The 23179-nt window shown below is 35.8% G+C and overlaps 2 protein-coding genes across 2 annotated transcripts; both read right to left on the reverse strand.

Moving 5' to 3' along the window:
- Positions 1 to 2305: 2305 nt before the first annotated feature.
- LOC127841381 (zinc finger protein 236-like) lies at positions 2306 to 14509 on the reverse strand. The gene is made up of 4 exons (XM_052370189.1): positions 14406 to 14509; positions 10858 to 10963; positions 7200 to 7402; positions 2306 to 6682 (listed from the first exon to the last, which is right to left on the reverse strand). The coding sequence occupies exons 2-4, from the start codon at positions 10952 to 10954 to the stop codon at positions 4787 to 4789; spliced, it is 2196 nt and encodes a 731-aa protein (XP_052226149.1). The 5' UTR covers positions 10955 to 10963; positions 14406 to 14509; the 3' UTR covers positions 2306 to 4786.
- Positions 14510 to 18660: 4151 nt separating this feature from the next.
- LOC127842558 (M-phase inducer phosphatase 1-like) lies at positions 18661 to 22404 on the reverse strand. The gene is made up of 6 exons (XM_052372118.1): positions 22250 to 22404; positions 21749 to 21901; positions 21053 to 21151; positions 20575 to 20705; positions 19965 to 20082; positions 18661 to 19560 (listed from the first exon to the last, which is right to left on the reverse strand). Exons 1-6 carry the CDS (start codon positions 22325 to 22327, stop codon positions 19423 to 19425), a joined length of 717 nt encoding a protein of 238 aa, XP_052228078.1. The 5' UTR covers positions 22328 to 22404; the 3' UTR covers positions 18661 to 19422.
- Between the last annotated feature and the right edge of the window lie 775 nt (positions 22405 to 23179).

Here is a 23179-nt window from a genome sequence, read left to right on the forward strand (position 1 = left end):
TGCATTATAACATGGTTGTTAAGTAACTACCTGTAATTTTAATGTATGTATAGTGACGGTCAAGTTTTCTCTATCATGCAGAGCATATACACATTTCATTACTATGTTCCCTTGTGGAAGCCTTGTCAGAATTAATGCTTTGGTCCATTTGAATAAGTTCTAATCCAAAACGGCAATAGTAGGTTGACATGGTGCAGGATCACGTGACTTTATGAGGTTCTCAAATGGATGTAAACACACCAGTAAGTGGTGCTTTGTTTTTCAAATAACTTTTGTAAAACAATTTTTCTGAAGAATTTCAACTAGTGTACTAAAGACAGTTTATTATGGGAATGTGAAAAACATAAAAATTACTTTATTTAATAAGCCTGTGTTCTTGTCCAAAAGCATTATTGTGTATATGCAATTCAAAATGTACACAGTTATGCTGTACGCAACATGACATTTTGGCCCCGATTTCAGACGTATTCAATGATGTATTCTTAGATCTTAAGATATCGGCATTAACATTGCAAGAAAAACCAGTCTTTTATGCACTTAAGATTTTTGCAAATATATTTCTATAACTTGAGATTTGCAATAATAACGTTCTTAACAGTGTTTTCATTCTGTTCAGCCTGTGTATTCAAGGGATCTTCACGGTTTGGTAAATTGACAAAATTGAAAAAAGTTGTTTCAGATTCACAAATTTTCGGTTTAGTTATGATATTTGTGAGGAAACAGTATTACTGAACATTTGCCATGGTTCTAATACCCCGGTATAGCCATTATATGCATCTTTTGATATAGCCATTACATGTATCTTTTGACGATTTAAAAACCTAAAAATTATAAAGTGTTGCAACACGAAACGATTGAATAATTTGGAGAGTTCTGTTGTTGTCGTTTATATTTGTGAAACTACGAAGATTGCTTATATAACGTATAAAATACGCAACTATGTATGCTTGGCAGGATAGCTCAGTTGGTTAATGAGTTTTTACTTCAGGATTCCGGGGGTCACTGGTTCGAGCCCTGCTGCGGGCTACTTTTTTTCCTTTTTAAAATTTTATTTTTGACTGGAGCTTTTAAAACTTAATGTTTACATTTATCAATATAAAGCATTTAATGACAAACTTCAAAACATGCCAAAATCTGTGAAAAGGCCCCTTTAACCCCATTGATTCTGCAGCCTGTTGATTTCAAGTTGAAAATGAGGTCAGGTGATGTCAGTGTTCTCATAGATAACATCCATACAGGTATCAAGGCTTTGTCTCAAGTAGTACATGTACGAGACAACACTCATTGTTATGGGTTACACAAGAATTTACAGGGGGGGGACATAAAAATGAGGTCATGTGATGCCAGTGTGCTGACAGTGTTATAACAAGAGGCCCATGAGGGCCTGGATCGCTCTACTGGCTGGAATCAATAGGGCTCAAGCCCTTGATAGTATGAACAATCTGAGTAAGTTTTAAATAAACAGACCCAAAATGGGAAATTTATCGCATAAACAAAAAGAAACGTAAAATTTAAACTTCAAATGACTCCTTTGGACAAATTTTCTTCAATCTCAATGGGGTTCTGGCCCTTGATGATATAAAACATCTGTTGAAGTTTCAAAAGGATAGAACTTTATATGTAAACAAACAAGAAATTTGTTTGTCGGAAACACTATGTCCCCTTCTGCGCCACTTTGAATTTATTTTTTTTACCTTTGACCTTGAAAGATGACCTTGACCTTTCACCACTCAAAATGTGCAGCTCCATGAGATGCACATGCATGCCAAATATAAAGTTGCTATCTTCAATATTGCAAAAGTAATGGCAAAATGTTAAAGATTTTCATTTTTTTTCTCAAGTTCAAGGGGAAATAATTCTGGACTTATAACTCTGATATTGCTCATTTTCAATAGGGTTTGACTCATCATTCAGATAAAGACACTGTGCAAGTTGGGCAATGATTGGATGAAAACTGTGGACTTTATTGCGTAAACAAGCCTTATTTCACAATTTTCTCAAATTCAAGGGGAGATAATTCTGGACATTTTACTCTGATGTAACACATTTTCAATAGGGTTTGAGTCCTCATTAATATAAAGACACTGAACAAGTTTGAAAAGAATCGGATGAAAACTGTGGACTTTATTGCGTATACAAGCCTTATTACACAATTTTCTCAAATTCAAGGGGAGATAATTCTGGACTTTTTACTCTTATGTAACCCATTTTCATTAGGGTTCGAGTCCTCATTAATATAAAGACACTGGACAAGTTTGAAAAGAATAGGATGAAAACTGTGGACTTATATCGCTTAAACAAGAAAAAGTCTAACGCACGCACTGACGGACGGACGACAGAAACCACGCCATGACATAAGCTCTTCAGGCCTTTGGCCAGTAGAGCTAAAAATCACACATACAAAGCTGCCTTTGGGTGTGTTAAAGCAAGATGCTATTATGCGCAGTGATCATTTTAAGGTACCACAGTGTATCGCATATACCAACTTGTAAGAGGTTTTGTGTAAATAAATTTTTATTGAACAAGCCAACAACATGAAACATTAACAATGACACATGCTAACATTTTTTAAGCAAAAGCAAAATTTTCAATCTATGTGCTTAATTAAATCTGCTTCTAAAATAAAAATGTTCATTCAACATCTTTCAAAAGACGCTATAAATTGACATAATTTGTGTTGATCTAATGTAAATAAAATAAACACAAAGGATATTATTAAGAAGCTTTGTGAGACACACTCTACATAATAAACGCTATGGAATAGCATGAATTATAAATACACCACATCTAAAATAATAATACCAGGTATTCAACAATGGTACCACCAAAATACTGGTATACCTTTGGGATGTTAATGTTTTTTTGTTTTTTGAAGTGGTCATGAGTTTGGGGTTTTATGGTTAAACATTTAAATTGAAATACTTATGTGTCTTGTTCTGAGAAAACTGTGCTTAATTCATGTGCGTAAAGTGTCGTCCCAGATTAGCCTGTGCAGTCCGCACAGGCTAATCAGGGACGACACTTTCCGCTTTAATGGTATTTTTAGTTTCAAGGAAGTCCCTCATTACCGAAAATCAAGTTTATGCTGAAAGTGTCGTCCCTGATTAGCCTGTGCAGACTGCACAGGCTAATCTGGGACGACACCTTCTGCACATGCATTATGACCAGCTTTCACAGAACAAGACATATATTATCAAGAGCTCTTTCAACAAGTGATGTGTTTGTGAAACACTGTCACCCCCCCCCCCCCCATATATTTGACCTTGAAGGATGACCTTGACCTTTCACCACTCAAAATGTGCAGCTCCATGAGACACACATGCATGCCAAATATCAAGTTGCTATCTTCAATATTGCAAAAGTTCTGACCAAGGTTAAAGTTTAAGTTTGACAGACAGACAGGCCAAAAACAAATATTCTCCCTCTTTCGCGAAGGTGGGCGTACAAATTTGACTCTTCCTTCAATTATAATTTTATACAACAATGAAATAAGTTTCTTATTAGCAGCAGTTATCATATTGAAAAATATAGTGACGGCATGAAAAGAAGGGTTGGCAATGGTTCGGCCACCATCAACATGCAAACATTTATTGGCCAAAATAAAAGATGTGTCACTTCATCTAATTGCCATACAAAGTCAAGGAATACATTCTTTATAATATAAATGTAGGAAAATAAAACAAGAATTTAACAGTCAGATACTTACCATTGCAATCATATGAGTAAATCAACCATTAAATTTACACAGACACAAATCAACCATTCAATTTATACAGACACACATACAGACACAACCATTCACTTTACATGCAGACACACACACAAATCATTCAACTTTCACACTTACAAATCTAATAATAGGTTACACACAAATTGTTCATTTAATAAATGAACACACAAAAAACTAAGTAATATACACACACACAAATCAACCATTCAATATTTACACACACAAATCAACCATTCAATATTTACACACACAAATCAACCATTTAATATTTACACACACAAATCAACCATTTAATATTTACACACACAAATCAACCATTCAATATTTACACACACAAATCAACCATTCAATATTTACACACACAAATCAACCATTCAATATTTACACACACAAATTAACCATTCAATATTTACACACATAAAATTAACCATTCAATATGTACACACACAAATTAACTATTCAATTTATACACACACTTAAATCAACCATTCAATTAACAAACACACAAATCAACCATCAAATTTACACACACACAAATCAACTATTCACACACATGCTTGATCTACCAAACAGTACATGATGCATAAATGTAGAAAACCATAATATAAGACTGTGAATCATTACATCATAAGGTAAACATCTGCACAAGTTAATTCATGATAGATTATATGAGGGTTGTTCTGATAAAACTGGACACTTTACGCCTAAACTTGATTTAGGTAAGGAGGGTCTTCCTTGAAACTAAAAATACCATAAAAGTGGAAAGAGTCGTCCCTGATTAGCCTGTGCAGACTGCACAGGCTAATCTGGGACGACAACTTACGCACATGCATTACGCCCAGTTTTCTCAGAAAGAGGCTTGTTTATGTCTACCATAAGCATGTGTAATACAATTATGTTTTTGTCAGTTCACACTCATCAAATTGCCACACAACTCCATATACAATCTAGGAAAGTCTTTATTGATGTTCATACAATGTAGGAATGTGCTAAAAATCTTCAAGAATGTTTCACACCTTTACAATCCAATTTATTTCTGAAGTCTCTGTTCACTTCTTATTCATTTATTGTTATGTGCACCTCTACCATGTCATTGGCACCTTCCTCTCTTGTAAATGCTTGCTTGTCATCCATTTTGATACTGTCATCAACAATAGCACTTGGAGATAAGATAGAAGGTTTGGTCAGGTTTTTATGGTCACCTTCGTCTACTAATAATGCATTTTTTTCCTCAGTACCTAGTTCTTCCATATCCACATCATCGTCAGGTACTTGACCAGTGCCCACCATATCCAAAACTTTAGGCTGTACTTGAACAGTGGCTCTAATAATATCCATGGACACTTCATCTTTATGTTTACGCACATGGTTTCCAAACTCTGTATCGTCCTTGAAAACTTTGTCACAGTCACCATACCGGCAGAGCCTCAGTATTTGTGACATAATTTCTTTGATAGATTTGATCTTGTGTTCATTTTGGAAGTGCGGTCTACACTGATTTAGATTAGGGAATACTTTGTCGCAGAATGTGCACTTGTAAGCTTTTCGTTCGTGACTGTAAATATGCCGCAAACACCTGTCTTCGGTGTTGTATTTCTTCACACACATTGGACACTTGAACTTAAAGGCTGGATCATGTCTTTGGTAAAAATGCTTAGTAAGGCCCCTAATTCTTTTAAATGAATGCTTGCATACCTTACAAATATGTCGCTCAACATTGGTCTGGTCCACCACGTTGGCTGGGTCCAAACTTGTAGCAAACCGTGTTTCTTTCCTCGTATTATTATCTGGAATTATTGTGTAGCCTGGTATAGGTAACTTCAGGTCTGCAATGTGTAACAAAAAGTGAGCATCGAACTCGGACTCAGTCGCGTAACTTGTTGCGCAATTTTCATACCCACACAAATACAACTCCAGACTGCAGGATGTGCTTGCTGACTGATTCTCACTGTGAAAGTCTTCAAAGTGTTTATCAAAAACAACACCAGGTGCAACAGCTTGTTGGCACAGTGTGCACTGCATCATTTTTGCGCCATGAACAAGTTTTAAATGGTTGATTAAAAGGTCTTGGGACTTGTATTTTCCTTGGCAGTGTGGACATTTTAAAGCATGGACTGCATTCGAGTGGTCATTAAACTGTTTGACAGTTCTGAAAGATTTATTACAATTGTTGCATTTGAATACCACAGGAACAGGCATTGGGTTGGATGCATCCATATCATGCTTGTCAGCGTTCACACTCATTTCAGTGTTTGACTCGTTCATGCCTGCATCAAGTTGATCTGAAACTGGCTGCTGATAATTTGACTGGATCAGAGAATTATTATCAGAAGTTGGTGACACAACCTTTGTAACTTTCATGCATTGTTTATCTTCAAACTCAATATGCGAGAAGTGCGTAATAAAATGACTTTCAAATTCCACTGCAGATGGAAACTTTTCGTTGCACTGTTCAGTGCCACAGCGGTAAGTCATGACTCCGCTGGACGCATCCCCAGAGGCTTCCAATTCTGAGTGGCGGTCACCAGAATGCTTGGTAAACTCAACCTCATCTGATACCTCTACCTGACACACATTACAGGTGATCTTCATGGCGCCATGCTGGGTCTTCATATGCAAAACTAGCTCTTTTACGTTGTTCAGTGGCGCGACACATTTTGAGCATTTCACAGCATGCTCCTTTCGCCAGTGGATACTAAAGTATTTCGCCTTCTTGAATTTCCTCTCACATATACCGCACTGTACGAGTGTAATTTGTTTGCTCTGAGGTGGCTGAAACTGCTCCCCTGGAATGGCTGCGTTTGCTCCGTCAGCGTATATGGATGTGGATTGTTTCAGCCCAATACCTCCAGGCCGCAATGCTTGGTTGTCATTCCAACAATCCGTCAGCTTTTCATCTTCCCAAAACTCCCCTTTCAATGAGTGATTTCCAGAAACGTAAGTATTCAGTGTCTGAAAATACAACAGTCTTGAGCTGAATTGTGACTAAGACATCCAGTAATTGGTGCAAGCCCATTTTCATGTAGAACACACTGTCGCACACACAAACACAACAAACTGCAGCGATGTTACTCTTTATTTGTTTAAATGATTAGAAGAACCCTTTTCTTGCAAATCTCGAGTTCACTGCAGCCCCTTTCTTCATAAATTGTGGCCATGTTTGAGCACAATTTGTGAAAATTTCATTTATTAATCCAACTTCCACAGTCATTGATGGAATTTTTGCTTAAATATGACTAAACCAAAAATACATATATATGGCTATCGATGACATGCATTTATAAAGTAACAACTATATCAATTAAAAATAAAATTAATCAGAGAATTATGGATTTGCTGATGAGAGTCCCACATACCGGTAAATACAGTAAAAATACATTTTAGCCGCTTTTCCTTTCAACCAAAATGAATATAAAACATATGGCTGTAACAAGTGGCCAATAACTATTGAAAAATTACCGGTACTTACCAGATTTTCATGCATGCCTTGACCTTCACCAGTTTTCCTTCTTTTTGAAGTATTTGCAGAAGCAGCTGTATTGAAGCCAGAATTCAGTCCACCATTTTGCTTTTGCGGATTCTCTGCAGCTTTTCTCTTGGTGGCAACAACAGAGACGTTTCCAGGCCTCACTGCAGCTGAAGGCCCAAGAGTGTCTGTCATCGACGACAGATCTGAAATGATTTACATATGTTTAGTTTAGTAAAGATTAAGAAACAAGAGGGCCTGAAAGGCCAACAGTCGCTCACCTGAGATTCAAAGGAACTGACCTGTTCTGTGCAGCCCAAGATGTCATTAGAACAAAATGTTCTTACCAACTTTCATGACTAGTGAACATCCTGGCAGCCACGTTTTTCAACAGACCAGAACCATTTTCATACACATCCAAGATATCATTTAAACAAATATTCTGACAAAGTTTTATGAAGATTTATAAGTCCATATAAGGAAAAATGCCCCGCCCACTGGTGGCCATGTTTTTCAAGCAACTAGAACCATTTTCGAACTTGTCCAAAATATCATTGGGACAAATCTTCTGACAAAGTTTCATGATGATCGTACAATAAATACGGCTTCTAGAGTGTTAACAAGGTTTAACTATAGCTATATGAGGAAAATGCCATGCCCCCTTTGCGGCCATGTTTTTCCACCAACCGGAACCATTTATGAACTCATCCAAAATATCATTGGGATAAATAATCTGACCAAGTTTCATGATGATCAGACAATAAATGTGGCCTCTAGAGTGTTAACAAGGTTTTACAAAAGCATGATATACATGTATAGCCATATTAGGAAAAATGCCTCGCCCCCTGGTGGCCATGTTTTTAAGCAACCCAAACCATTTTTGAACTCATCAAAGATATCATTAGGACAAATCTTCTGACCAAGTTTCATGAAGATCAGACATTAAATGTGGCCTCTAGAGTGTTAACAAGATTTTACTAAAGCCATATAAGGAAACATGCCTCGCCCCCTGGCGGCCATGTTTTTCAACCAATCGGCATCATTTTTTAACTTGTCCAAGATATTATTGGGATGAATCATCTGACCAAGTGTCATAAAGATCTGACAATAAATGTGGCCTCTAGAGTGTTAACAAGATTTTACAATAGCCATATATAGCCATATAAGGAAAAATGCCCCGCCCCTTGGCAGCCATGTTTTTCGAGCAAACGTAACCCTTTTCAAACTCATCCAAGATATCATTGACACCTATCTTCTGAACACATTTCATGAAGATTGGACATTTAATGTGGCCTCTAGAGCGTTCACAAGGTTTTACTAAAGCCATATATAGCCATGTAAGGAAAAATGCCGCGCCCCTTGGCAGCCATATTTTTCAAGCAAACGTAACCATTTTCTAACTCCTCCAAGATATCATACAGACCAATCTTCTAACCAAATTTCATGAAGATTGGACAATAAATGTGGCCTCTAGAGTGTAAACAAGGTTTTACAATAGCCATATAAGGAAAACTGCCCCGCCCCCTGGCAGCCATGTTTTTTCACCGATCTGGACCATTTTGGAACTCGTCCGAGATATCAATGAAACCAATGTTTTGACCAAGTTTCATGATGATTGGGCAAACATTGTGACTTCTAGAGTGTTCACAAGTTTTCTCTATAGCCATATAAGGAATACTGCCCCGCCCCCTGGCGGCCATGTTTTTAAATGGACCGGAACCATTTTTTAACTCAACAAACATATCATTAAGACAAACGTTTTGACAAAATTACATGAAGATTGGGCATCAAATGTGACTTCTACAGTGTTCACAAGGTTTTTCTTTTTTTGACCTAGTGACCTTGTTTTTGACCCAGCATGACCCAGTTTCGAACTCAGTTGAAGTATCAATGGGACTAATGTTCTGACCAAATTTCATGAAGATCAGACAATAAATGTGGCCTCTAGAGTGTTCACAAGGCAAAATGTTGACGACGCACGACGCACGACGAACGACGCACAAAAGGCGATCACAAAAAGCTCACCATGAGCAGGTTGTGCTCAGGTGAGCTAAAAACAATAAATAAACAAGAGCACCGCATAACGGGTGCTTCGCTTGGCTGCAAAAGCTCGTCAGAATTGTTTTTGGTTTTTTTAGAGGTCACAGTGACCTTGACCTTTGACCTAGTGACCCAACAAGACATGTGTTCGTCAGAAACACAATGCCCCCTACTGCGCCACTTTGAAATAAAATTTCTATTTATCATTTGGCAGGTATAGAAATCATCTCCCGTTAAAGCTTATTACTTCCCTTGGATTTTGTCCAATCCAACCGGGGAGGGGGGGGGGGGTCTGTAGACAGTCAAAACTGCCCAAGTCAGACATCACTGAAAACCAAGGCCTGTGGTTTATTAAAGAGATCATAGCCAGATGTCATCATGTATCTATGGACATAAGTCCACAGGACTTACTATTTAGTACAGGACAGTACTATTAACAACTAAGTACATGAAAGAAATGATAATTATATTATTTAAAAAAACCTTTGACAAATCAAAGATTTGAGTTAAAATTAATCTAAATAATAAATCTGTACAGTAACTGTGAAAAGAACTTCAATTCTTGGTAAGGAAATATATAATATGAGATTTATAATTATATAAATTACTTCCCTTGAAAATAATTGTCTCTAACAAATCTCTATTTTTAGTAGCAAATAATTAAAAGCCACTACTGTGACTGTAGATTCACCACTCAAAATGTGCAGCTCCATGAGATACACATGCATGCCAAATATATAAAGTGGCTATTTTCAATATTGAATAATTATCTGCCTTTAAAGCTTATTACTTCCCTTAAATCTGTATTTTTTACCGTAGACCTTGAAGGATGACCTTGACGTTGACCTTTTACCACAATGTGTTTGTCAGAAACACAATGCCGCCTAATGCACAGCTTTGATTTATTCAACAAAAATGTATACGTGGGCAGGTCAGATAACTATGTCCATTTAAAGCTTATTACTTCCCTTGACTTTGTTTTTTTCGACCCTAGACCTTAAAGGTTGATGTTCACCTTGAAATTTTACCACTCAAAATGTGCAGCTCCATGAGATACACATGCATGCCAAATATCAAGTTGCTATCTTCAATATTTAAAAAGTTATGGCCAATGTTAAGGTTTTAGCACGACGCCTAAGGCGGACGGCAGACGACGAGCTGGCTATGACAATAGCTCAGGTTTTCTCCGAAACAATAAATGAGCAATTTACAATGTTTTAATAAATTACATTCATAAAGCATGTTTTAACTTTTTAGACAGTTATTTCTTGCCACTATAAGCTATTAAGGTCTTCAAACATACCATAAGCTATCTGAGTTACAAATGAAAGATACATTCCCATAAGCCTCATTTGTCAACTTCATTCTTACAAATGCTCTTGATTAAACTTTTCTGAGAGCCCAGTCATATTAAAGTAATAAAGACACTTTGGAAATTTTAAAAATTCAAGAACATAAGTATTGTATTCAAGTATCATTTCATAGCTCAGCATGCAAACTACTTATATTTTGCCCCACATTTGAAGCTTGTTTCCATAACAAAAATAAAACTCCTGTTTGGGCACAAAACTTTCATTATTGACAAGGTACAAAGATGGATACAACAAGCATCATTGTATACCTGCTTTAAGATACTTCCATCCTTTTTGAAGGAACAATTTTTTCACTGCTTCTTCTTGCTCCAGTGTAAGATAAAGCAATGTTAGATATGACTCCATGGCTGGTATCTAAAACAATTAAAAACGTAAATTATAACATTGGCTTAATGTTCGTTAGAGCCCGCTCTAGGTTTTAAAGCAAGACATTAAATCAGATGTGATTAAGACAGGATGCCAATAAATGGATGAAAACAGATACCTAGCACATTTGTCATTTGAAACCTTCTGCCAAACAAATACATTGTTTTAAATTTTAAAAGAAGAGCTGATTTTGCATCATGCATGTGATATGATGACACGACAGTTCCATTGTATCCCCATTTGCAGGATTCAGTGTAATTATACCACAAGAGAGCCAGTTGAACACCTTGACAAATTACCTAGGTTTACATGAAAATCTCTAGTTTCAAATGAAAACAAGGGACAAAATTGTCCTTGGAGATATTGACGTAATTCTTTCGCACGACACACTTTACAATGATGGTGAACAAACGTGCCAAATTATTATAAAATCTCACCATGATTGACATAGTTATGGCCCGGACAAGCTCATTAATGGATATTTTTGACCTTTGAACTCAAAGTGTGACCTTGAGCTTGGAGATATTAACTTAATTCTTTTGCGCGACACACCGTCTAATGATGGTGAACAAATGTTCCAATTGATTTTAAAATCTCACAATGAACGACATAGTAATGGCCAGAACAAGCTTGTTCCGCCCGCCAGCCAGCTCACAAGCCCGCCCGCCGACATTCTCCAATCTAATAACCAGTCTTTTCCTTCAGAAAACCAGTTAAACAACAATCCATGTACATGTAAAAGTAGACATTTCAAGCAAGCACTACAACCAGTGTTCTTTTTTCACCATTTTCGGAAAGGGGATGGGTCACGTTGGATTGGGAAAAATCATGTTTTTTGTTTTGACTAAAATTTGGAAATGGGTGTTGTTTGTGTTTTGCAATTAAAATTAAGAATACAAATGCTATGAATATAACATTTACTTAGATTCAACTTACAGAGCTGGGCAGGGAAACAAATTTAAAAAAAAATGTTGGAAACCTTTATTGGGAATTTTCGGCAGGCATTTAGGCAAAAATAGATTTTTGGGCTTGAGATATTTTTTCTACAGTTTGGAATTTAAAAAACAGGGTGGGTGTGCAATACATGACAAAATATGGTACTTATTTTACTGGGAGTGGAGCCAAATAACAGCCACTCGAACTTTAGCGAAAAAACAACAACATTGATTACTCAACAATACCTGAGATTTCAGTGATAACCAAACTTGATATTATGCAAAGAAACTGTTCATTTTCAGATAACAAGAGGGCTAAAGGCCAGTGCGAGCTCGCCTGAAACCTAAATCAACTTTAAGTCTGACTAAAGCAATGAGAGGAAAGCAGCCATCCCTAACTGTGCAGCTCTTTTTAACTTACTGGCACCATTATCGAACTGGACCCAGATATCACTAGAGGAAATGTTCAGACAAAGATGTCTTACGATTAGGCAATAAATTAACTTCCAGAATGTTCACAAGGTTTAACTAAAGCCTCAAAAGCAAACTGCCCCAACCCTGGAGGCCAAGTTTTTCAAAGAACCAGTGTGTTTTTTTTCCACAATTTTGGGGCCCGGACCCTTTGCAACGGGAAAATCGCCGAGTTTTTACTAAAATTGGTTAATGAGTGCTGTTGTTGTGTTGCTTACAAATACTTCAAATCTAAAATAAAAGTGTTTTCAATATTATATTTACAAAGGTTCAACTTAAATGATGAGGGGGGGACCTTCAATTGGGAATTTTTAGGTCCCATTTGGGAAAATACACACTTTTTTACCTGCCCCAATTTAAAAAACAAAAAATTAAAAAAAACTGCATTAGAACAAAGTTTCTGAGTAAGTTTTATGTTTTATGATGATTGGGCAAAAAATGTGAATTTGAGAAGGCTCATGGTGTTTCAAAATAGCTATATACTATCACAGAAAAGTTTCTCTCCTGGCCGCTATTTTTTAAAACGGACATCCACCATTTACAAACGCAGCTGAAATCTCAACAAATCTTAAGTTCCATAAAAAAAAATTGGAAAAATAAGACATCTTGAGTGAACAACAGGTTTTACTGCTCAACCACAAGGCTGAGATATTATAAGAACAAATATTCTAGGCAAGATTCATGAACATTTGGAAAAATTGTGACATACCAAGGTTCACAACATCCATTTAAAGGGAACTGACCCGCCCCGTGAAAGCAATGTTTTTCAACTGATAAAGCCATTTCAGAACTTGGCTGAGATAGACTTGTTCACAAGGTTTTACTCTATTAATGTTAGGAAAAATGCACTGACATGTCTTTTATTGGTCCAGAACTGTTTAAGAACTCTGCTGTGATTTAATTACAACAAATGTTCAGCGCAAGTTTCACTCCGACTGTCAGGCATGAAAAATGAGGCTTCAGAGTGTTAGCAAGACTTTACTTAAAGTAAACCAAAAGACCAAATTTTTAACCCCATGGGATCTTATTCTGAGATATTGGCACAAATTTTGAAGATGAAGGCTCATGTAAATTGCAGGCCTAAAAGAATTTTTCCAGAGCCACTTGCCCTACAGGGCGAGTAGGCCTGACAATCCACTCACCCTTTACTTTAATCTACTCGCCCTTCGAGTTTTAATATTTCAGACCAACTATCACTGAAAGACACGCTTGATTGACAAATGGTTACAATATGGTAAATTTTGGCTAAGGCTTCTGATCACGAATTATTCTGTTTATTAATAATTATTTTTTCTGTTTATTTTTAATTAAATATAAGAAGTATTATAATTAACCAGTTATGTATTATTTTTTTATTGATATTTACATTAAAATCAAATGTTATTCTTCACGGAATGACCAATAAATTTAACTTTTTTTTTTCACTTTTAATCGATTAGCTTAGAGCAATGAGAATTATTTTTACTGTTCCCGTGACGTCATTTTTCATTGTGAAAACGAAAGTGCTGTTTCTTTGTGTACTAAACCTATTTTTTGTTCGTTCAAAAAATTGTTCGCAATTTGTATAGATGTGGCAGGAGTTCTGAAACTGAATTTTATATTTCTCAACTTGAAAAAGAGCACTCGCCAGGTTGGTCAAGTATTAAACAAACTACATATCTACATATGAAGTTTCAAAGTTGTAGGTGGAAGCAATTTGATTTTAGAGCCAATGTAAAGCTTTTAGCACGACGCGAGCAGACGGCGGACGAACGAGCTAGCTATGACAATACCTCGGGTTTTCTCCGAAAACAGCCATGCTAAAAATGTCTGCTGAATGAACCTGGTAGTATTACATGAAGATTCACTCAAGTACGAGATTTTGTTCAAGACAGGATAGAGATATAGTGGTGTTTAACCTGTAGTAAAACGGTATGAGTCAGTGACTCAGTCAGTACACTTTCAGTTTCAATGACAATGAAATGATGTTTTGATAACTTCTTGATAAAAAAATAATGTATGCTTAAAGTATGATTTCATGTTACCTTTTGTATTTAAACCTTTGACAACTGATATGAGTCTACGTTCTAAATGTAGGGAATTAGTATGGTTTTCGGTTTCCGGCCGGAAGTTAGTCTCAGGCTACATACAACTAATGAAACGAAACGGCCACATTTCAATGTGGGCTTCAGTACAGTCAAAGTCAAACGGTCAAATTACAAAAAGTTCAGTTAAGTTAGTCTGTGAAACGTGAGAAAAATTGGAAAAGAGCAGTATTGTTCTTAATAAACTTTACCTGTCTTAAGCATATGTACCGATGCTAAACGAATATGGAGTCAAAATATAGATTTGTCACTTTCAAATCGGATCGTATATTATTGCTGGGTCATTTGAATAATTTAAGTGCGTGACAAGATGATACTTTTTCTAGACAACAGTTTTGGAGACCCATTTTGTATGATAGGTATATTTTTCCGCAGCGTTTGTTTCTAGCGTAGTTAACTTTTAAAATGTCATGTTCATTAGCATGTCTTTCTCTGGTCTCGGCACTCTTCATGAATACACACGAATTTTGGAAGTGAACTAATACAAAAGCACGCATGTGTTATATGTCAATCTATAGTTTAATGTGTATTCTTGGACATAACAACGAAAACTGCATTTAAATCGACAATGTTTTGACAAAATACTGGCTAGACTTAGCTCCATGTACTAATCTTTTTCATGTACAATTGTCACATAGTATCGACCCTTCTGATTGGTTGCTACGCGCATGTGCTTGTTCTAAAAAATAACATAATGGAACAACGAAACTCTTTCTCATGTTGTTCTTAACATTTCATTAAAAACATAAGCGGCATATAAAACATTTGATAATGCTAAATAAATCCTTAAACAAACTAACATAATTGTGTGTTACGTACGTAGGAGACCCTGTAAAAAAGCATAGCATCACCCTGGAATAAAGTTGAACTACTTTCCAACGAACACCGGAAATCACAAGAATGATCGTCGTAATAGTGATGGATACTCATCAAATAAATAACAACTAAAAATTGAAAAACATTAACTTTTCAACACTTCTTGAAGGGTTTTCGTTAAAGGCGCGATACTTTGAGGAGGACCGATACTAAATGAGAGTAAGGGATACTTGTTATTATAATAATGCGTTATCCAAAAATTTGAGTCAGATTAAACCATCAATGTTGATTTGTTTGATTCAAATGCAGCGAGCTTACACATATATTACTCGCCTAAGTCATTTCGCTGTGAGTTTGTGTATCTTCTGGTACACATTTGCCCCATTCCGCTTCTCTCCATTCATTTGATGCTGGAGTTAAACGGCTTGATTATCCATGGGTATCCGACAATTGATATTACCATGCGTACATTACAAAAGAGATCGTTAAAAACGAAGATCTATTAATATTCATTAATAGATCTTTGTTAAAAACAAAAAAGCAATTATTCTCATTTAATGTTTACATTCATCTTCAATAAATGGATATTGCTGGAAAATGAAGCACAATGATTATAATTTGTACAAGTTAATTTCACTTATCTGTCTACAAGAAGCGTTTGACAATTAATCGGAAACTTTGACAGGGGGTTTGTGGAGGGGTTGGGGGATGTTTAAAAACGACCTTTATGTTTGCAATTAGATTGCTACTGCTCGATATGTAAGCTTCACTAATAAGTACATGAAATGTTCCATACCGCAATTTGAGCATGTTCGTGAGGTAACTATTTAACGATCACAAAAACATGGATCCACGCACCAACAATAGTCAACGAGTATCATAAGATAAGAAAAAAATGAGCTCATTCCATTGGTTAGTTTTTAACAACAAGAATTCTGCGCAATTATGCCAGTTCTTGTTTTGTCGATATAAAGATATAATGATCAGAGGCTGAGTTATAAGCGTTTGCTTTTATACCCAGTTAATCCGTCTTCATAGTTATGACAGAGACCATTGCAGGTAATTAAAGTAGCACTCCAGAACTATAGAGTTATATAATAAAATGTCAAAATTAATTTCTAATGGTCATCAAAAGTGATCACTCTTTACAGTTAATTTTCCTTACTTCGCGTTGAACGAAAATGGTCTCGCTTACTGAAAAACATCTCCCGTTAAACATGGCGCCGTTCGCTTACATTTGAACATGTGTATTGTGCACTTGTTTTCTCTGTTGCATATAATCTTGCAAATTACTAACCTCATGGAGCGGCTTTTTGTGTACCAAATATGTGTGCATGAACCAAAAAAGTTAAACGTGGAGCCAAAACAGTTTTACATGTCAATATAAACAAGAGAAAACATGCACTTTTCACACATATAAACGATTTTTTTCTAGTATACTTTGACAAAATATGACAGGTTAGTTGACAGGCTGTTGTTATGACATGATTAAATCTTGACTTTAAAATGGACATCAAATGATACAAAATTGGTATATTAAAACGTTAAACATAATATGTACACGTATACGTAGGTTCATGTAGATTCCACAGACATCGTCTCAAAACGTGCTGTAAATCGGCGGTTTTTGTGATAGTTTGAACAATGTTTGTATTTGTTATAATGAAATAATATTATAACTAAATGCATCGTACATTTCCAGTTCTTCGTTTATAGCGAAACATATTGTAATCACCTCTTGCGTTCATATATTTATTTAAAGCATTTATTTCTAGACCGGTGAATTATCGATTTAATATGCCTCCGATTTTGTGAGTGATTGTGGAATTGTCTTATTGATAAACAAAATAAAGTATGTATATTACCTTTAAAATAATCTCATTGGCTACATTTGTTGTATTAGCTTTATACAATATCTTTTTAGTTTTTAATAGCCATATGTAACCCAAACATTTTCTTTTGTAATGAAGATCTTGGCGGAGCGGTGGTGTGGACCCCAAGCATGGCTTCGTGCAACTATCACTTTTCGGCGATATCGCTCAGGGGTTTGGCATTTCCGGCGAGGGCACGGGTATGTACGTCATTCCTTGGACGATAACGTGGGCACACAAGCACTACTGACATATGATTTCGACCAATTAATAATTAGAATAAGACCAATTGTTCCATCTTAGTCTTTTCTGAATATTTCTTAAAATTCATTAATTGCGTATGTTTCAAGAATGGGCTATGCATAACGATAATTCGTTTGGATTATAAGTTTCTTAAGTGGTAGTCGTAAAATAAATAGACACCAAAAAAAGTAAAAATAGCAACGGTTAAATTATTTTACCACATAGCTCGGCTATCATCACGTGGTATAATCACCAGCTATGTTGGTTCCACTCAAATCACTGCGCGGTGGCCCTCAGAAGACGATTTAATTCTTACGGAGGAATCCGGAGATAGTCGATGTATCACGATTGGCGCGGACGTTGATTTCAGCGGTATTAATTTGACCATCTTTATATATATATATATCATATATGATTTTTTTGTGTGCCGGGTCCCTATGAATTTGACGACAAAATAAGTTTTTAATCGCATAACATATTGCCTTGCATGCCTTCATTATTTTTTACCGATTAAAATGGTTTCATGTTTTAGTTTATTGATACGAAATTAAATGTGTATATAACGAATACGACTTTACATTTTGAAACGATTTGATCTCATTATTTTATACAGTGTAGATTATTTGCACAAGTTCATTTTAATATATGCTCGTAATGAACTAAAGTATAATTTACTATGTATCTTCCAATGAAATGTTTATACTGTCTTGACATTAAGGTACATTATACATGAGTTAATACAATATGCGTATAGAATTATGTATTCCGTAATCATTTTTCTCTTATGTCTTTGTGAAGAGTAGACTAACACGTAAGATGTTCTTATATGTTCATCAAATGTACACGTTTCTGTCGACAATACGCACCTGTGTGCGCTATGAATTAATTTAACACGGGTTTATTATATAAATAGTAAATTATAGTTTATAATAGAAGGCTTTGGCAAAATTCCTTTATTTGTTTTTGGTTTGCTTATGTCTGTAATGGATTTTTATCGGTTTTCAACAGTCTTCCAGTAATTTCACGGCGACCATTTAACCAACTCACATCTTTCCTAGGAAATCAGATTAACCAGCACTACGGACCAATAAATGACAACCTCCGGTCTTGAATCAGATATAAAGGGGATTTCATGAAAAAATTGTGGCCGGGCCTTGGACAGAACCATATAATATTATAAAATTCGTTAGGAACAATGACACAATATCTTGTTTGTATTTTAATATTTTTTAAGAATAACAAATCATTAACAATAAACTTTCTTTGTCGTATCCATACAAGATATATGCCAATTATTTGTGAAAACAACAACACAATTTAACCATGCAAATATGGCCAAAATATCATATTACAAAGTTCACATTAACATATTCCTGTTAATACATGTTATTCGATGCAATTTTATTAACACATATTAATCTGCATTTTAATGCATATCATGACATAGGCCCGTTAATGCATATAGCGACATAGGCATGTTAATGCATATCACGACATAGGCATGTTAATGCATATCACGACATAGGCATGTTAATGCATATCACGACATAGGCATGTTGATGCATATCACGACATAGGCATGTTTGTGCATATCACGACCAGACAACGACATAACACACATAATAATAACTTATCTGTTTACACTATTTACAATGTCAATGCCGAACAAAAAGACGCATAGATAGGAAGATGCAGGAGAGGAAACCGCAGAACAAAAAGATAGAGAAGACATTTCACACAGATATAACAAATAAACATAGGCGTCAAAAATAACATTGAACAAAACGGGATACAAATCGCAAGCAGCATTTGTCCGCGGGCTATCACAGATCTTTCCCCTCTTAATAACACATATGGTCATAAATAATGTCAAAACTGTGTCGATACATTGAAACAATAAAATAACGAGATCATAGTTATGTCCAAAACTGTGGGTAACACTTCGGGTTCCAAAATAGTGACCCGACGACATATTACTTCCCATAGTAAGAGAGTTTCCACGTAAGACTAGTCACTTATGATTCATTCTAGAAGCGCAGACTCGTTCGTATACAACGCGGCCTCTCCCCGGCGGTCCATGACTTGGACTTGCCCCGGAAGTGACGTAGGTCGTCCGCGTGGTCCTTGTGGAGCATGGGCTTGTAAGTCTGCGGCTCACACTGACTCTGGAAATACGAAAAATATATGTATATATTATTACATGATACTGAACTTTTTTACTGTTAGCATACGGCAAATGAATGTGGTACTATTAAGCAATACTTTTTATGTGTGTATATAGTGGCTTAAAATTAGGTTTTAATATATATTATCATGATTAAAAAAATCTCATCAAATAATAAATCGACAGAAGTTCGAACCAAACTTCGCTGAAAAATTAATTTTAGTAAAGCTCTGTAAATGTTATTTATCGGTTATTTTATCGGTTATTGGATACATATGTACGACACACCGCTTGGTAAAAGTATTATGGTAGTGTGAACAAATTTTGTCGCGGTAAAGAACACGTGTTAAAAATCGCACCCATTTGTGATTTTAATGTATACAATTAGCACAGTGTTAAACTTACGACGTGTGCGTTGAAGAAGGCCTTGTAGCCGCCCTCGAGCAGGTAAATTTCCGGGAAATTGAGGCGAGGATACACGTCCGAGTTAATGGCGCGGTCCTCGCTACGTAAGTGACGGTACCTACAATTAACGTAGCAATATTTCGTTAGGTACATTACTCTATACGCGCAGTGTTCAAATGTCTATTATATTAAAACTACGTTTCTAAGTATTTACAGAGTTTGAAATTAATTATGTTTCCATAAAATTTCCAGAGAATTATATTATCTGCGTCTCTGAAATGTCGAATATTTTGATTGTTTTATTAATTAAGAATATATTTAATATTTTGATTGATCAATTACCCTGTATTTTAACATTTCTTGTTGTATGATGTTGCTACACGAAGAAATGTTTAACGAAACAGTCCGGTTAGTATTTATAAACACTTTAATCGAATGTAATCACGTTCAGTTCCCAAACGAGTATCCCTTTTTATCTCAATTCTTCAGATTTTTTAACCGACAATGAACACATGTTACCAATACAGCAGTACTCGACAGTGTCTATACTGCCTATAATTAGCCTTCCTGTTATAGTAATCAATTGACTGTACGAAGTAGAAGTACTTACATTTTGGGTCCTCTCTCTGACGAGAACTCGCAGTGGAAGATCAGCACGTGACGCGTGGAAGACTCGTGGTTATGTGCACGTGAAACGAGGAAGTCTCGCACCATCTCGCGTGTATACAAGTTTAAAGATCCCTAAAAGGAAAAAAAAATCATGAATGTTAATAACAATGAATTCGAATGCATTATCAACACAAAACACTACTAGGAAAAATAATCCGAACATTTTTTCAGGCATCACCGCAGTGTGCTACAGTAGAATACGCTTTAACTTTATTAAAAAAATCGCAGGCAATTATGAACTTCAACGCTCAATAGCTAAAATGTGACATAAAAAACGTTGAAAACGCCTGTTTTTGCAGGGTAAGCTTTAACAAAATGTCATATACTCGATTATTCATTTAATATCCTAATCCATCTATTTCACTATTTTGAGTATTTTAATAATAATAATAATAATACTAATGTGATGATGAAGCTACCTTTATGTGTCCGCCCTCAAACTCGTACGGGTAGCGGCAATCAATCACTGTGACGTCACCAATCTCACTGTTATAGCAACCGCTCAACACAGTGGACATCTACGGGGAAAGAAACGTGTAATGTTATTAATGGTCCAAATACGCCACTTTATTCCCAGAGAAATATTTCTAAGTCACAATAAATTACTTTCAATTACAAATCAATTGTCATGATTTACTATATTAATATGAGCCATTCATCAGTCTCTTTTAATCGAACTCCCTAATCGGACATTTAATAAAGCATCGATTGGTCCCGCGGTAACTGAGTAATAACAAAACTTTCAGAACGTGTCTTATTAAAGCTCGATTAGGATCCAAATAAAAATCTGCTATCCAAACTAATCGGACGCCACACGGTTGCAATGCCTCATAAAGTGAGGATGATGACCTGATAACATTTAACTTAACCCTTTGCATGCTGGGAAATTTGTCGTCTGCTAAAATGTCGTCTGCTGAATTTATAAAATTAGCATTTTCTTCATTTTTTTTCAAAGAATACTATCAGAATAGCAAACAGTTTGGATCCTGATGAGACGCCACGTTCTGTGGCGTCTCATCTGGATCCAAACTGTTTGCAAAGGCCTTTAAAATTCGGTTCCCGCACTGAAAGGGTTAAGATACGATTTTATCTTAACTGCTGAATAAGGTCCTTACCGTATCTGGAGATATAGCCTTCAGATCCTTATGCTTCCCGGCTACCGTCGGCAGAATGTAAGGTCTCGAGCCGTCGGCGATCACGTCGGTGTCGGTGGACAGCTTCTGGACCATGGTCTTGATGCACTCATTCTTCTGGGGCAGGTCCGGTGACTATACAGAGAAACAGCTCTAATTATACATGCCCACCGTAAAACACATTTTAACTTAGATGAACTGAAACCTAAATAAATAGTTGTCATTAAATTTAAACAAGCAACGCTATAAATAATTAATAGTGGATTTTCTGTAATGTCGACAGGACACAACCCTTACAACTCAACATTTGCACGCAGCGGGAAAATATAATAGGATGTTCTTTATATTTCACTAATTAAATCAGGGTTTCACTCAAAACAAACAGGAGTGTTTTTCTTACTTAATACATGACTTGCTTTTTTTTAAATCTTAAAATTAAAAAACTTTGGATTTTAAACATTTTTTTCAACAATTATTTCATACCTGTAATCTTATGTTGTTGATGGCGTTTTCAGCCTCACGTAAACGCTTGGTTGCGGGTGAGTCGTCTACATCTGTCATCTGCTCTGCCAGACGCTTGCCAGAAAACAAGCTCCTCTTGACATCAAACGACAAAAAGCGGCCGAGGGGCTTGCGGCAAGTCTAGTTAAAAACACAACAAAATAAGCAAATGTCACATACGTCATTTTGATAACTTATTGTGATTTTTGCTAAACAAACATACAAATTACATTTGACGTATACAATCAATTTAACAAATCATAAGAGCACATGTTGATGATTTTACTCTATATATCTCGACAAATTCATTGGGTTTTTTTCAAAAAAAACAACAAAGGTTTTTACTCCGTAACATGTATCATGCTGCTTTTTCTCTCAAAAATCTACAAACATTTTTTTAAGATTGATACAATTCCAAAATGCAAATTATTTGTATGTCTTAAGTTTAATCCTTATAAAAATAAAAGATTGTAGTATTCTCATATTTCTGCTTGATCTTCATGACATTTTCAGATAACTGTTTACCTCGGTGAACACAGAGTCGAAAGTGGTACACGGGGTGTCGGACACTGTCCGGGAGATGTCCGAGAGGGACCAGCTGCCTCCCTTAAGCGGCGGGGTGATGATGGAGCCAATGTCGTCGGCGTCGGCATTCTTCGTCGGTGTGAAACGCAACATCTCTGATAGCTAGAAGAAAACTAACTGTTCATATACACGGTTCTAAATAAATAATTATAATCTTGTTATGCAATTTAGGTTCCAAAGAAGCCCGTTGATGTAAACAGTTTATGCTTGATTGCAGTAACATTGATATCGAGAATCGCAATAACGAAAATGATAATATTTATTACTTATAAATAAACAGTATTAAATAATAATTATTATTAATTTAATTAGTATTATTACACAACT

This window comes from Dreissena polymorpha, chromosome 8 (genome assembly GCF_020536995.1).
Source record: "Dreissena polymorpha isolate Duluth1 chromosome 8, UMN_Dpol_1.0, whole genome shotgun sequence".
NCBI lineage: Eukaryota > Metazoa > Mollusca > Bivalvia > Myida > Dreissenidae > Dreissena > Dreissena polymorpha.

What these genes read in the sequence shown, in the direction of transcription:
- LOC127841381 (XM_052370189.1), bottom strand. Translation starts at nt 10,954, where the DNA reads ATGGAGTCATATCTAACATTGCTTTATCTTACACTGGAGCAAGAAGAA. An exon ending in ATGGAAGTATCTTAAAGCAG is followed by an intron (nt 7,403 to 10,857) that starts GTATACAATGAT and finishes AAATCATTTCAG; the next exon opens with ATCTGTCGTCGATGACAGAC. An exon ending in AAGGCATGCATGAAAATCTG is followed by an intron (nt 6,683 to 7,199) that starts GTAAGTACCGGT and finishes TTGTATTTTCAG; the next exon opens with ACACTGAATACTTACGTTTC.
- LOC127842558 (XM_052372118.1), bottom strand. Translation starts at nt 22,327, where the DNA reads ATGACAGATGTAGACGACTCACCCGCAACCAAGCGTTTACGTGAGGCT. An exon ending in TCAACAACATAAGATTACAG is followed by an intron (nt 21,902 to 22,249) that starts GTATGAAATAAT and finishes TTCTCTGTATAG; the next exon opens with TCACCGGACCTGCCCCAGAA. An exon ending in CCTTCTTCAACGCACACGTC is followed by an intron (nt 19,561 to 19,964) that starts GTAAGTTTAACA and finishes TCGTATTTCCAG; the next exon opens with AGTCAGTGTGAGCCGCAGAC.